Source organism: Hippocampus bargibanti, linkage group LG05 (genome assembly GCF_051943395.1).
Source record: "Hippocampus bargibanti isolate YZ-2025 linkage group LG05, ASM5194339v1, whole genome shotgun sequence".
NCBI classification, from domain to species: domain Eukaryota; kingdom Metazoa; phylum Chordata; class Actinopteri; order Syngnathiformes; family Syngnathidae; genus Hippocampus; species Hippocampus bargibanti.
Window position 1 is genome coordinate 17,093,806 of NC_142738.1, and position 14,803 is coordinate 17,108,608.

Consider the following 14,803-nt stretch of genomic DNA (forward strand, 5'->3'; position numbering starts at 1 on the left):
TTGTGCCCCCCACTGACACATGGCAATGCAGCTGCTGACATTATCTGTTACATGGAAAAGACGATAGGCTTTCGTGTCACCGGGAATGGCATGCAGACTATGTGTGCCATTCCATGTCAGGCCTCCGCTTTGCTCCACACGGCTCTTACACATGTACCATGGGAAACATGCTGAGATCATAATGTGTGACTTTCGGATTAATGTTGCAGTGCACAAATGGGCGGCGACATTTTGGATTTTTTTGACTGGGATGGCGGACTTAACCGTTGAAACTTGAAGTGGTGTAGACCCATGTTTCCCAACTCTTATCGACGGAAAACATGTCCTTCACTTTACATAAAAAAATAATCATGATAATATTGGCGAGGCACACAGTGTGTGCAAAAGCTTCATTGTAATAGAGTGTAAGAGGATTTAATTCTTCTGCTTGTCCTGATTAGTCATTGGCACAAATTGATACAATGCAATACATTACTTCTTTTGGCGATGCTTTCACAACAGGAGTGGCTGTAACGAAGTACTTTGCAGAATATTTAATATAAGATGACATCATACTATATAGCCACTTCACAAAAAGTTTTCATCGGAACATTGGTTACGATTGACATTGTTGATGGTATGTGTTCAGTTGTGAAAAAAAAAAACAGGTGAATTCGACTGTTCAATTCATATTCCACACATTCAATATTCAGCTGAATAGTCTGTCTAGAATAGTTGGTGGCACCGAGTGAAAAACTGCATGGAACCCTCTTTACTTTTTGCACGCACTGGTGTAGACGATGTCATCCACAAATTTGGTTGCTAAAGTTGTTGAAGGTTGCAGAAGAAGAAGTGGCCCCGCAGGAGCCTTGTCATTGCTCTCCAGTGACAAGTGGGACTGTTTTTACACCTTATTTCTAAATAAGGAAGCGACCTGACAGACATATGACCACCAACCCAATTTGGGTGCTGGCCTGAGGGCTGACTCAACCCCCCGCCCCCCTACACCACTCACTGGGCCAGCAATGACAAAACATTGAAGCGGCTTTCTTGGTGCCATCAGGGCCGTGTCCAGCCTTACATTGGGAATCAGATCCTGGGAGGATGCGGAGCCCCTGGCTGCCCTGCTGCACAGGGGCTCTCAAATCATCCTTTCTTTGATTTTTTTTCTCCTCCGTTTGTTTGTTTGTTTCTATTTCGGTGCATTGTGGATTTCTTGCAACTCTTCTTTTTGGTTGAGGAGCAAGACAGAGCAAGTGCGCGCGCGTGTGGGCGAGAGAGAGAGAGAGAGAGAGAGAGAGAGAGAGAGAGAGAGAGAGAGAGAGAGAGAGAGAGAGAGAGAGAGAGAGAGAGAGTGAGGCGTGGAGGCAGGAGCTGCAAAACATGGTAATCACCAGCAGCAGCACCAGCACCATCACCTCCAGCGTCTCTTCTCCTCTTCTGCACCGGGGCTTGCGTTTCATGCCCTGCGCAGCTCCAGAAATAACCCTGAGCCAGCATGCCGAAGGGAGAAAAACAAGAAGAGCGGTATTTTTAGGCTCATTAATTTGGACCACGTGGTCTGAAGGTAAACCGGATGGCCGGAGCTCACAGGCTCCTCGTCAGTATGTCCTGCGAGGCCGGGACGCCGCACTGGACGCTGACCGCGGCGGTTCTCCTGAGCCTCCTGCTGGGCATCGTCTCTGCCTACCCGCTCCCGAGCGGCCAGACAAATGGCACCTTGCTGCTGGAGAAGCGCTGGGAGACGCTCTTCTCTCGCTCCGTGCTCGGGATCTCCGGGGAGAAGCCGGAGCTCAGCTGGGAGAGTGATTACTTGCTGGGCATCAAGAGAGTGCGGAGGCTCTACTGCAACGTGGGCATCGGCTTCCACCTACAGATTCTGCCCGACGGCACGATCAACGGTGACCACCACGAAAACCAGTACAGTGAGTTCTTCCGTGTCATTTACATGCTCGTACGTCATCTCAGCAGGGGGGGGGGGGGGGGTGTGCAAAGACAATTCTATTAAAAAACAAACGGCACCGAGCGACCCCCCGCCCCACACACACACCGTCACCAACACCTTCCTCTTCTCCCGGCCCTCCTCCCTTTCCCTCCCCTCTTCCCCTCTCTCTTGCTCTTCCTCCCCTTCTCCCACAGCATGACATGAATGTATGGACGCTTTTAGACACAACTTATTTTTACGCTGCGGGGCGGTGGAGCCCACGACCACGCAAATGGCGCAATCCCGGCATGCACGCACGCGCGCGCGAGCACTCAAATGCAAATAAACAAATAAATACATAGATGTGATTGGATGTGAAGGATGCAGAACAAAGAGTCGTGACTCCGCAAGGCTACACACAGAAGCGCAGAGGGGGAGCATAATGCATGCAAAATCCCAAGAATAACTCTATTTCAAGGAAAAAGAAAACCCCCCAAAACTGCTTCCGGTCAGCTGCCGTGCTCCCTGAAATGATTTCTGCTTTCAGGTCTTATTGAGATTTCCACGGTGGAGAGAGGAGTGGTGAGCCTGTACGGAGTCAAGAGTGACTTGTATGTCGCCATGAACAGACGTGGGAGGTTATATGGGACGGTAGGTGTGCGGCCCCGATTTACTTGCACCGGAACGGGAACGATGTGTAAATGGTTCGATAAGTGCTGGTGATTCATATGCTCGAGCCAGTAGGATTGGCACATTCCAAATAGTTGACAGCAGGAACTTGTAAATTGGGCCCCCTGACTAAGAAGTCAAATGCAAGACATTGATCTGTGCGTTGCATCTGTCTCCTAACATTCTTATCATGCCAAACCACAAACTCGCTGACAAGCTCAGACCATGTGCCTGAACATCATGGTCTAAGTGCGATTAAAAAATCATCTACTGTATATATCAACACACGTGCTGCAGCTACTCCAGCTGAATTTTGACCATTGATGAGGTATACCCAAGACCGGTCGCCAGCCAATAATACAAAATGAATATTTTGTCTTTGATGAACCATGCATGCACATGTTTCAAACATGAGAGGACAGCCGGGCAAACACAGGCGAGCATGTCCCCCTGCGGGAAGGCCATAGTTGAGATTCAAATCCCCAACATCAGAACCGCATATGTCACCAGGAACACCGTGCTGCCAAATAAATAATTAAAAAACTGTCTGTCTGTCTAAACAAAACTATAAGGGGCTCTGGAGTGCAACTACTCTTGACCTATTCTGTAATTGTGTTTTTGAAGGGCATCCGTCAAAACTGATTGTCAGGATTTATTCTCACGACAGCTGATGAGCACCTACAAAACTATTAACAGCAATATTTTATAGGTATTGCACCATCACTATGAGCTATAATTACAATTTTATAAGCCAGAGCCTCGCAGCCACAGTTCTCGAGTTGGCTCGCTAACTGACCGATATAAACATTACAACTCAATCATCCTTGGCATCAGCGGAGCTGAGAAATAGTCACTTTATGGCTATATCTCGAGGACACCACCGTTTGTGGATTGAAAAGAAAATAACACTAGTCAACTGAGAATTTCCATCAGAAGTGGTTTATGTGTTCGTCAATGTATTTTTGGTGCTGATTTAAACCTATCTTTACCTTTTTCTCACAAATCAGGTTTTGCAGCTGCTGATTTCATTGTTTTTTACTTTAGGGCTTTTACTTTACCATGCGCAATAGGTTATTGCTGCGGCATTTTATGAAAAACAAAATCCTCCCATTGCGGAATTTAGTCCCTTCATTTCTGACAAAATATATTACGACGTTACGTATTACCGATGTGTGGATGAGGGAGAAAATAAACGCTATTCAAAATGTAATGACTGACATCCTGGACCACAGTTAGAAAATAAAAACAACAGGTACACTTTCTTTATAAAATCAAAAAATCAAAATCGAGCTTTCATAAGAAGTCACATAGCACACCTTTCCCTTTGTTCTGTGTAGTTTCTTTTTCTACTCGTCTTCATACCAATTGTTTAGGCTGCTTCTTTTTTGGAGTCCAACCAAAAGGCAAAAGAAAGAAAAACTAAATAAACCAAGGAAATGCCCTGAATGAGGATTTCTTCTTTTTTGCCCCCCTGTCCCTAATTTAGGCATCTCTTACTGGAATGTTTTGGTTGAGGGACAGTGGTGGTGTGGTTTTCACGTCTGCCTCACAGTTCTGAGGTTTATGGGTTGAACTTTGCTGTGGCCTTCCTGCGTTGAGTTCCTACTGTGCATGCATGGGATTTCTCTAGTTAAAAAAATAACAAAACAAAACACAAATTGGGAACTTGGGATCATTGAAGACTCAGTTGTCCATAAGTGAGAATAAAGTAGGAGTAGTGTATATTTTGTCTCAATGTGCCACATGATGATGAAAACAAGCACTGTAGCAAATAGTTTGAAATTAGTTTCATCAGTTAAATTTGTTTCTGATGCGCTGTATGGACCGGTATGTGTGTGTTGGATTGTGTTTTGGGCGGCCGCCCTCAAGCTTAGAAAGATGTAGGGATACACAATATACATAACTATCTAAAGCTCGGGTAGCTCCTCACTAGCTGCCTATCTCGCTAGCTAGCTATTAGCTGTCTAGCTAGCTATCTAGCTGGCTATGTATTAGCTAGCTAGGAAGCTTTCTATATATTTGAGTTATTCCAGGTTGAGTGATGAGTGAACGCTGTGCCACTTATCCTGTGACTAAAGTGACCCTGAGAGTTTTGAAAGGCGCTTATAAATGAAATGTATTATGATTGTTATTATTATTTTAAAAAGTCCTGTTCAGTTCATAATGAGGACATAGACAAAGAAGGGATGTTGATTGAATTCTGAGCGATACAAAGTTGGAGGCATTCAACCGAAGCTGCATCATTGTGCTGTATTTCTTTAACACATTTAGTGTGATGGCTCCACAGCACAGCCAACACTTAACCTTCTGCGTTTGGTTTTCTTTTAACATCTGCTTCGGACAAGCTCAAAGGTACTTGACTTGAGCTGGAGAGATTTGTGAGCATGTCAGCAGTAACCTTGATGTCACTGCCGCTAAAATGACAATGACACGTGTTCTCGTTGGTGGCGGCCGCTCTGCTTGTGGGCTGACATCTTTGACAGGCAGAATGTTTTCCTCTCGAGTGATGAAGTGTTAGCTTGCCACTGTGCTGGTGATCTGATAAGAGATTGAATTTAGCCCCATGCGTTTGGTTGGATGGAGGCAGTCGGCCATGTTGGCAAGTCAGCACCGTAGAACTTGCACTGGGTTTCCTTTGTAGTAGTGGCTGATGTTTTGTTCACGACTGAGGGACTTGACATATTGCTGTTCAGCTCAAAGCCCTTTCTTGCATTGTGTTCTATTTATCGGAAAGATTTCGAATGGAACTGATTTTTCTGCAGCAGAAGGATGCAATTACAGGTAGTTGAGGCCACTTGATATCATGAATTGAGATTGTCTTGAAAGTTGTTCAATTTAGTCAAGTGTGTGTGGTCGAAGGCTGGAAACGATATGAATCTCGACAATGATGACATCAAGCCAGTTGAAACATCAATAACAACATTAGCAACTTTTCAATAGTTCAACATTTTTGCGCTGTCATTCAATTTCATAACTGGCTATCGTCGTCCTTTGGGGAAATGTGAGTAATTTACTTCCATTGTCCTTGGTGAGAGAATTCATCACTTTTTTTTCATATTTTATGCAGTGTTTGAAATAGCGTCTGCCCAGTGGCCCAGAGCGTACAACTTTTACGTCAGGCGTACAACTTTCAAAACGTCTTGGCCTGGGTGGCCGACAACTTCAAGGAAAAAAAAAAAAAAAAAAAAAATCTAATCAAACGTTTGGTTTATTCAATAAAGCAAAAAGCTACAAGCAAACCGCCACAAACCGTATGGACTCCTCTTTCTCAGCGCTTTTCAAACTCTCAAGTACACTTTTCAGTCAGGGTGTAGTCCGAAACTAGTCCGCCAGCTGTGTGGTATGGTTTGTCTGCCGAAAACTAGTTCGTATGTCAAGATTATATTCTTGTGAATTTAATGTTCGTGAGGCGAAAACTTCGTGAGCTAAAGTGTTTGTAAGATGAGGTATCACTCTATATTTATATATATATATATATATATATATATATATATATATATATATATATATATTGTGATATCATGATAGGCTAGCTCTCAGCGGGACAGGACAAGAAGCGCAATGGGCGACAGGTTTGAATACAAACAGGTTTTAATAAAGGGTTTCAGGGGGAATTCACAAGCAACAAAGGCAAGAATAGTGTCTCTTCCAATACTTAAATCATAATCAAGTCTCTTCTGAGGTAAGACTGAAGACAGAGTTCTTTTCCATGTGGTTCTAGGCCTCACCCCTCTTGATGTCCTTCTCAGGTAGCCTAGCCCCCTTTAGCAAAGGTCCAAATCCAGTGTTCTGCCGTACGGTCCCAACTGGCAATGAATTCCACACAGCAATCAGTTTCTCCACAGAGCACAGCAACAGAGCTTGTCTTCCCCCGCCTTGCACACTCAGAGGCTTCCTGCCTTAAAAGCCTTGCTTGCCAATCAAGCCGTGATCAGCCACAGGTGTGGGGTTTTAATTGCTGCCTTCCACCAGATGGGGCCAGGACACTGCCTCTCGTGACGTCACAATATATATATATATATATATATATATATATATATATATATATATATATATATATATATACACACACACACACACACACACACACACACACACGTGAGCGTGCGTATCTCGAGAAAGGCATCTCTGCACAAATTAAAAATGACGTTGTATTTACTCTTTTTGACAGCTAATGAAACCTCTCAATTCACCATGTCAGGGAACACCCCAACTTTTTTGAATGAGACAAGAAGGGAGCTTGTGAAAATGACTTTGTCACCTGTGTCTTCTCCAGACAGTCTTCCACGACGAGTGCAAGTTCCGAGAGAGGATGCTCCCCAACAACTACAACGCCTACGAGTCGCTGGCCTACGGAGGCTCCTTCGTGGCGCTCAGCAAGCACGGGCGCGTGAAGAGGGGCAACAAGGCCACCACTGCCATGACTGTGACGCACTTCCTTCCCCGAATATGACCGCCCCCCTCCCTGAGCAAAGACTGGCAATAACACACTTATTTGCACATGTGGATTCTTTCCCAGGTAACTTCAAAAGCCTCCATACAAAGCCACCACAGACTGTCATAGAGAGAATATCCAATAGTATTTATTCAGACTTGATATGTGGTAGCTTACTTTGAATTTGAAACGATGAAATGCCTTTCTTTGCTGCTTTTTTGTGGGGATTTCAAAGCAATTTGTGTTGGGGGGCAGAGGGGGAGGGAGGCTTCAGTGATCTCTTCATTCTACTGTATGGGTGCTTGGTGGAGTCAGTGGGGTAGGTACCCCCTTCTTTTTGGAGATGATCATTGTATTACCTCAAAGCACCAAAAATCCTGAAACATATAAATGCATGGAACTTATACTGAGGGAAAATAATTGCCTGTGAACATGTTTTTTTGTTGTCGAGCGTCTCCGGATAACGTCTCTGACGGAGCAACTTAAGCACTTGCAAATATGGCAGTGGTTGGTGTTGTTTTGTCATGAGCTAGCGGTGCCTTGAATTCCTATTCTGGCCCCACCCTTTTTTTCCCTTTGCATGCAAGTATCGTGGGTGCTTCAGTCAGAAATAGGAATGACAGACAAGTCATCACTCCACAAGTCAGACGCCAGCGTTGCTCTTGTGCTCCATTCCAGAAAGGCCACATGACGTTCCCTTCGGGAATGAGCAAAATGAAACCAATTGTGATTGCAGAACCTTTTCCAATCATTTGACAAAAAGAAATCGGGTCCCGGAAAGAATTTTAACAATGCCGCACTTTGGTTGTCAAACGTCTTTGAGGACATTGTCATCCGTTGTTTGAAGGAAAGCTTGGTTTTCTCACTGAAGTTCGACCAAGGAGAGTGCGCGTTTGGCATTTAGACAAAACGTGATGGAGGCTTCCTTTTTGGTTTAGCTTTTATGCGGGAAATAGCGTGGATGCTACTGTCGATTAGTCAGTTCACTGTCAATGAGGGCCTGCTCAGAAGGGACATCAGGATTTGACACTTCAGGAACCCCAGCCTCCCCCATTTAGCAGGAAATTTGTCTTTATTATTAATGAAATGTATTTATGCAAGTTGGTCATTGAGTATGTAGGAAGGGGCGTAGGCCACAAAGGCAGCAGAGTTGGATTTTAAAGACCTCAGCGTGTGGCCGCCGTTGTTGACTGAACGATGCGAGTGATGCGGACGAACGTTGCACGTTCCATTCATCCAAGCCACGCTGACGTCCGTTCTCGGGTTACTGACGTTTCGCTGTTTTCTCGAGGTGACCTTGTTCTTTGAGCAGCGTGACAAGCGAGCCTCTCGTGTTTACTCGTGTTGGATTGAGATGAGAATGTCATGACTCATCGACACCGTTTTCGATCATGCAAAAAACGCGTTGCAATCACTGTTCATTTTTTGGGTACAGTGGAACCTCTGAAGTGTCTGTTAAGCGATACTGAAAAGTGGGATTAGGGGATCGAGCTCAAACTTCACAAATCTTTTTCTTTGCCTTTTTGACATATGGATTCCAATGGATTCAAAAGAAGCAATGTAACCTCCTCGGTACAATATGGCACAAAAAACACTGATGCACCCTGTAACCCAAGATGGCCACTGTCGTAACATTTATCCCTGAATGGGTTAATAATGATACATTTCCACAAATAATGTAGTTTCCTCCGCTAGAAATGAACAAATTAAAGCCCCCCCCCACGTCAAATTGACACCTTGGTTAAAAGTATTAACTCGTTCACTGCCATTCCCAAATGTAGTCTGGAATTCAAAATATGACGTGGAGCGCCATTCCTGTATTTGTTAAGGTTTTGGTTTTTCTTGTGGGGGTGCCAATAAAGCGCTGGTCAGACCCCTGGCAATGTTTTCCCTTCCCCCGAGGGGGCAGCATTTGCCTTGTGTACAGCCGCCACTTGCACCTCATATTACTCCAGACGAGTGGTTCTTAATCTCATTGGAGGCACCGAACCCCACCAGTTTCATATGCTGAGTCACCGAACCATTCTTTCGATGACTGCCCACTAACTGCAGACTAGACTGAGGGGTGGACCTCTGTGGCGGTGGATCCACCGGACCCCTGAGACCGACTCACCGAACCCCTAGGGTTCGATCGAACCCAGGTTAAGAACCACTGCTCCAGACCAATATAACTTAGTCTCTTCTATCATCAGAAAAAAAAGAGTTAATTCCTGAGGTTTTGCACATGTCTGGCAGTGAATAAGTTAACAAGTCTGTTGTGCAGTGCTGCTTACGCTCAGCGTTAACACCTACACTGATTTATCGGATTTATTAGAATTTATTCTGTAATTGAAAAGCATGAGGTGGAGCGCCGTTGCCAATTTGTTTTTATTTTCTTGTGTGGTATATAGAACACACACGGAAGTGAGCTTGAACACAGCCCCCTTGTTACATGAGGGAATGCAGTCATGCTTGAAATAGAACGATATGCAAATCAGAAGGTTAAAATGATGGCATAGTCATGTGTCTAGTAAAAGAATTACTGACTGATATTTTTTTTAACACTCGTATGGCAATTTAGAATGTTGAAACATTGTGTGGCATGACTTTTTATTTCATTTATTTTTTAATCAGACAAACCAGTCGCTTGACCAGCATTGTGCAAAAAATTGAGAGGTTCTACTGTACGACTCAATTTAAAATGTTGTTTAGCAAATTTCTGCATGGAGCTAAGTACCACTGCGTGTGTGTGGAAAATGTCACCGTTTACCTCATTCACTCTTTACTGTAACCTGCTGTGGGCAGTGCACCCCCCTCCCCCCAAACACACAAGCTTTCTGCTCATGTTTCGTCAGTGATAAGAGTGTATGGCACCTGGATGGTGGGTTCGTCCATGCCAACACATGCACGACTTGTCGGTTTTCTGCCAAAATGTCACCAGAGGCCATATCGGTTGACCTCGAGTCAGGAATAATGGGACATCGTGAGGGAAAAAAAGGGTGGTGGGGTGGGGAGCACAAGATTTAAGTGGGATGCACTTAAAGTAGCTAAAATAATCAAATGCTTCCAGAACGGTTGCTTGGTTGGTTAAACATGTTGAATACTGTGACTACAAGGGAGGCTGAAGGTGTTAAACTGTGACTATTATCACTGCTGATAAAGCTATCTTTTGGTTCTATCACCACACTTGCGTTGTTCATTTTAACATATGATGGAGGATCAGAAAATAATCAGCTGTAGCTTCGTTATTTATTATTATTATTTTTTTTTTTTGCTGGAATGATTGTGTGATTGTAACATGTTTGGCAAAACCACAAAAATGAGAATAAATGATTATATGCAGTGCAATTTTACCAACGGCCTGGCAAACAAGCCTGATTTACACATTTCAAAGCACTTGCTTGTAAAGGCAATATTGTGCGAATATCTTTTGTCTTTGTTTTGCCATCCCTGGTCTCTTGTTTGGTATTGCACAAGACACTCTTAAAACAATGCAAGTTGGTTGGACTGGTAAACTGGCATTACAAGAAAATATTTTATTATTCGCAGTAGTATTGTGGTGTCAAATGCAATTTTGTTGGGTGTCTTAAAGGACAAGAAAGTCTGTTGCATGATGTTGTTTTGAGGCAGACTTTCGGTTTAATTTTGATTTCACTGAGAGAAGTTTTGATATCTTCTTTTCTGTTCGGCTTTTCCCTTCAAGCGGTCGCCACAGCAAATCAGTGTCCTCCATCTTGAGAGGTATTGATATGGTGAGGGAAAAGAATATCCCCTTTTAATCAACTCCCACTTTTTTAATGCCCCACTATGCACGAGGAATTTGGAATGGTACCTTGTTCATTTTGCTGACCACCAGCTGCTTTTAAAGATCTGTTTGTTTACAGGAATCTCTAGCGAGTGGATCTGTGCTCAGAACGCGCGCGCGCGCGCGTGTGTGTGTTTGTGTGTGTGTGTGTGCGTGTGTGTGTGTGCGTGTGTGTGTGTGCGCGTGTGTGTGTGCGTGTGTGTGTGTCTGCGCGTGCGCGTGCGTGCCTGTGCGCTAGCAGACTTTGTTTTCCTCTCAGTTTCCTATTCCTGTACTGAGGGGAAAGTGCTTCCTCTTGAGTCCCGCTCCTCTTTTGGAACATATACCTCACCTTCTGCCTTAGTTCTGATTATTGAAATGATTGTAAATTAGTTTGAAACAACAGACTTCTTCAATCATTTGTTTCTGAAAGAATATGATGGCGAGAACGTTAAAAAAGACTATATTGCAAATGGTTTTCCTTTTATTTTTGTACGTATGTGCTGTGCACAGCAGTCAATTGTATTCCTGAAATGATAATAAAAAAGATTTTGTAAAAACTGTTGTGATGTCTTCAAGTTTCCATGTTTAACAATACTTTTGAAACACTTGAAAACCGCACACTCAGCAAAATATGTTGGTCTAGCAACAGCGTTAGATGCGGGGACATGGAGGCAGCGAGTTCCTTTTTGTGACTTAGTGTAGTGGCCCCCAACCACAAGGCCAATGACTGGTATTGGTTCGTGGGTCATTTGGTAGCGGGGCCGCTCAGAAAGAATAAACAACTTACTTCCGTTAGTGGTGGTGGTCGTAACTCGCACTGGTCGTAAATCGGGTGTTGCCTGTATTTTGATTCCGAAATATATTTTATTTGGGAAAATGACCGGATTCTCTGTTACACCCGTCTACAAACATGTGACACGCGTCTTTGTCACGTGAGAGGTTACCACTAAAATAAAACCCAGAAGCAGCTAAAGTTAAAAAGCAGACGTCTTTGGAAAATGTATTTTTTGGGAAGAGGAAAAGGCCCCGAGAGGAGATATTTTTCATGCACTTTGTATTTGCGGTCTCAACGTTCACTAAAGCGTACACAGAGCATTGCCCCCAGATCACTGCTGTCAAGCTAGCCTCCACTCGCAAAATCGAAGTCAAGTGAGCCGCCACTTCGATTGACAACACTGTGCATTACGGTAGTCTGCGGCGAGAGAGCATGCAAGCGAGCGGCGCGCACCACCTTCAAAATAAAAGCGACGCAACGAATTCATGCCCGGCAGTGGTTTGGATTAAACAAAAAATATGTAAAACAAGCAGTTTCTAGGCTGTTGGCTAAGGATGACGTTAACCTAGGAAAGAATAAGAACACCCAAAAAGCGTCACAACGAGTGCATGCCCGGCAGTGGTTTGTATGTAAAAAAAAAAAAAAAATATGGAAAACAAGCGGTTTCTTGGCTGTCGGGTAAGGATCACATTAATTTAAGAAGAATAATAACTCTCAGAAAGATGCCAAAGCGTGTTCTCAAGCGCAGACAGAAAAACTAATAATAACATAATATTAATATTACTATTAATAACAATACTAATAATAATAATACTAATAATAATAATAATGATGATGATAAAAGTAAAATAAACACCATCATAGTTGAGTGCATGCGGACATTATTTTTCATTAATTTTTAAAGAGTCTTAAAGGGGAAAATCTTCGATATCCTTGGACAATCAACACCAGGGGAAACTAGAGCACACCAGCTATCACACCAGACCACTCTGATACAGATCTGATGTTTTATTTTTAAATATCGTATCGATATTGTTCGTCAATTAAAAAAAAACTTTGAAATAAAAAATTATATTCGATATCCCGGGACCAAATAAACATTGGGGGAAACCACAGTACCTCAGCTATCCAACCAGACGACTCTGATACAGATCTGATGTTTTATTTTGAAATAATGGGCCTCTGAAAAGTGAAAACATATTGATATTGTTTGTCAATTAAAAAAAAAAACCTTCTAAATCGAATAATATTTGATATTCCGGGACAAAATAAACACTGGGGAAAATTAGATCACCCCAGCTATCCTACCAGACCCGTCTGATACAGATCTGATGTTTTGTTTTGGAATAATGGGCCTCTGAAAAGTGATAAAGTAGCAATATTGTTAAACATCGTATCGAATTCAAAATACTTCTGTTTACATTCAAAGCCATCCATAACCTTGCCCCTCCCTATCTTTCTGACCTGCTTCAAATCTCTGTTCCCTCTCGGTCCCTCAGATCCTCATCCTCCCTTCACCTCTATGTGCCCTCTGCCCGTCTCACCACGATGGGATGCAGAGCTTTCAGCCGCTCTGCTCCCAAACTCTCTTCCACCCAACATCCGTAATATTGACTCCCTCCCTATTTTCAAGGCTCACCTCAAAACCCACTTGTTTAAAATTGCTTTCAATGTCTAACTCTATCTGCTATTTTATGATGTATCATTTTACTTATGGTTTTATTGTTATGTGCTTCGTTTTATTGTTTTTATTGTAAAGTGTCCTTGGGTGTTTTGAAAGGCGCTTGAAATAAAATATTATTATTATAATATTGTTCGTCAATTTAAATCAAACTTCTAAATTGAATAATATTCGATATCCCAGGACATAATCAACACTGGGGAAAACCAGAGCACCCCAACTATATAACCAGATTACTCTGATACAGATCTGATGTTTTATTTTGAAATACAGGGCCTCAGAAAAGTGACATCTGACCTGTTTCCTGACGCCAATGCATGTGAACATGTTGGTATTGTTTGTCAATGTTTCAAAAAAATCGAAATCGAATAATATTCGATATCCCAGAACAGAATCAACACTGGGGAAAATTAAAGCACCCCTGCTATCCAAAAAGACAACTCTGATTCAGATCTGATGTTTTATTTTGGAATAATGGGCCTCTGAAAAGTGAAAACATATTGATATTGTTCGTCAATGTAAAAAAACTTCTAAATGGAAAAATATTCGATATCCCGGGACCAAATAAATACTGGGGGAAACCAAAGCACCCCAGCTATCCAACAAGAACACTCTAATATAGATCTGATGTTTTATTTTGAAATAATGGGCCTTTGAAAAGTGACATCTGACCTCTTTTTTTGTATTTGATTGTAACCCCCAGAAATGGATGACCGAAAAATAAAATTATAAAATACTTTTGTTATTTATGCACTCAACCACAATTGAATAATTAAACATCAAATGCATTATTCACTGGTGTATTTATAGAAAACAAAAAAGTTAAATAGCATATTGACACTGATGTGAATTTTAAACTGAATTTAATGGGAACTGTTTTGTCATCACGTTGTAGCTTTTGATCCTTGGCATCACCTGGCAGGATCACACGACACACTGACATCCTTCAACGCAGTGCCTCCACCAGTATCGAGGCTATACTAGCAAAGAGGCAACTCCGGTGGGTTGGACATGTCATCCGGATTCCTAGCTGCCGCTTGCCTCGACAGGTGCTTTATGGACAACTCTTGTCAGCGAATAGGAAGTGTGGTGGTCCAAACCTGCGATACAAAGACCATCTTAAACAGACTCTAAAGGACTGCAACAACAAGCCCAGCGATCTGGAGTCTGCTGCAGCTAACAGGCCACTCTGGCGTTCCTTATGGAACGAAGGGGTGACACACCTTGAAGACAAACGCACTCAGAGGAGGATCGTGCGGCACCAGCAAAGACACGTTTGGGCTGCTCCAATACCGCCTCGGCAGCCTGAATGTGGCAGGATTTGTGGCTCCAGAATCAGGCTTCACAGTCACCGAGAGAGAAGAGAGACATTGAAAATTTTTAACCCAGATTAAAAAAAAGACTTGTTTATCCGTCTCCACGATCACTGTATTACTTTTGACAGATGATATACACACAAGGCTGGTTGAGGGATAACTCGAGTTCTTGCCTTGGGAGGTTTTTGAAAATGCCGAAAACCAACCACGTGTTCTAATCGAGTGATAACGAAGTTTTGAAGAATTGACGAAAGATAC

At 43.0% G+C, this 14,803-nt stretch overlaps 1 protein-coding gene across 2 annotated transcripts; it reads left to right on the forward strand.

The window, feature by feature from the left end:
• Nucleotides 1-318: 318 nt before the first annotated feature.
• LOC148898110 (fibroblast growth factor 4B-like) lies at nt 319-14,556 on the forward strand. Of its 2 annotated transcripts, XR_016115047.1 has the most exons (4): nt 319-1,904; nt 2,451-2,554; nt 6,849-7,091; nt 14,125-14,556. XR_016115047.1 is itself a non-coding variant. In XM_088997012.1 (3 exons), the coding sequence occupies exons 1-3, from the start codon at nt 1,556-1,558 to the stop codon at nt 7,023-7,025; spliced, it is 630 nt and encodes a 209-aa protein (XP_088853138.1). In that variant the 5' UTR covers nt 321-1,555; the 3' UTR covers nt 7,026-11,325. The 2 variants fall into 2 exon arrangements, 1 of the variants encoding a protein (XP_088853138.1); XM_088997012.1 differs by lacking the exon at nt 14,125-14,556 and having other exon boundaries at nt 321-1,904; nt 6,849-11,325.
• The last annotated feature ends 247 nt before the right edge of the window (nt 14,557-14,803 follow it).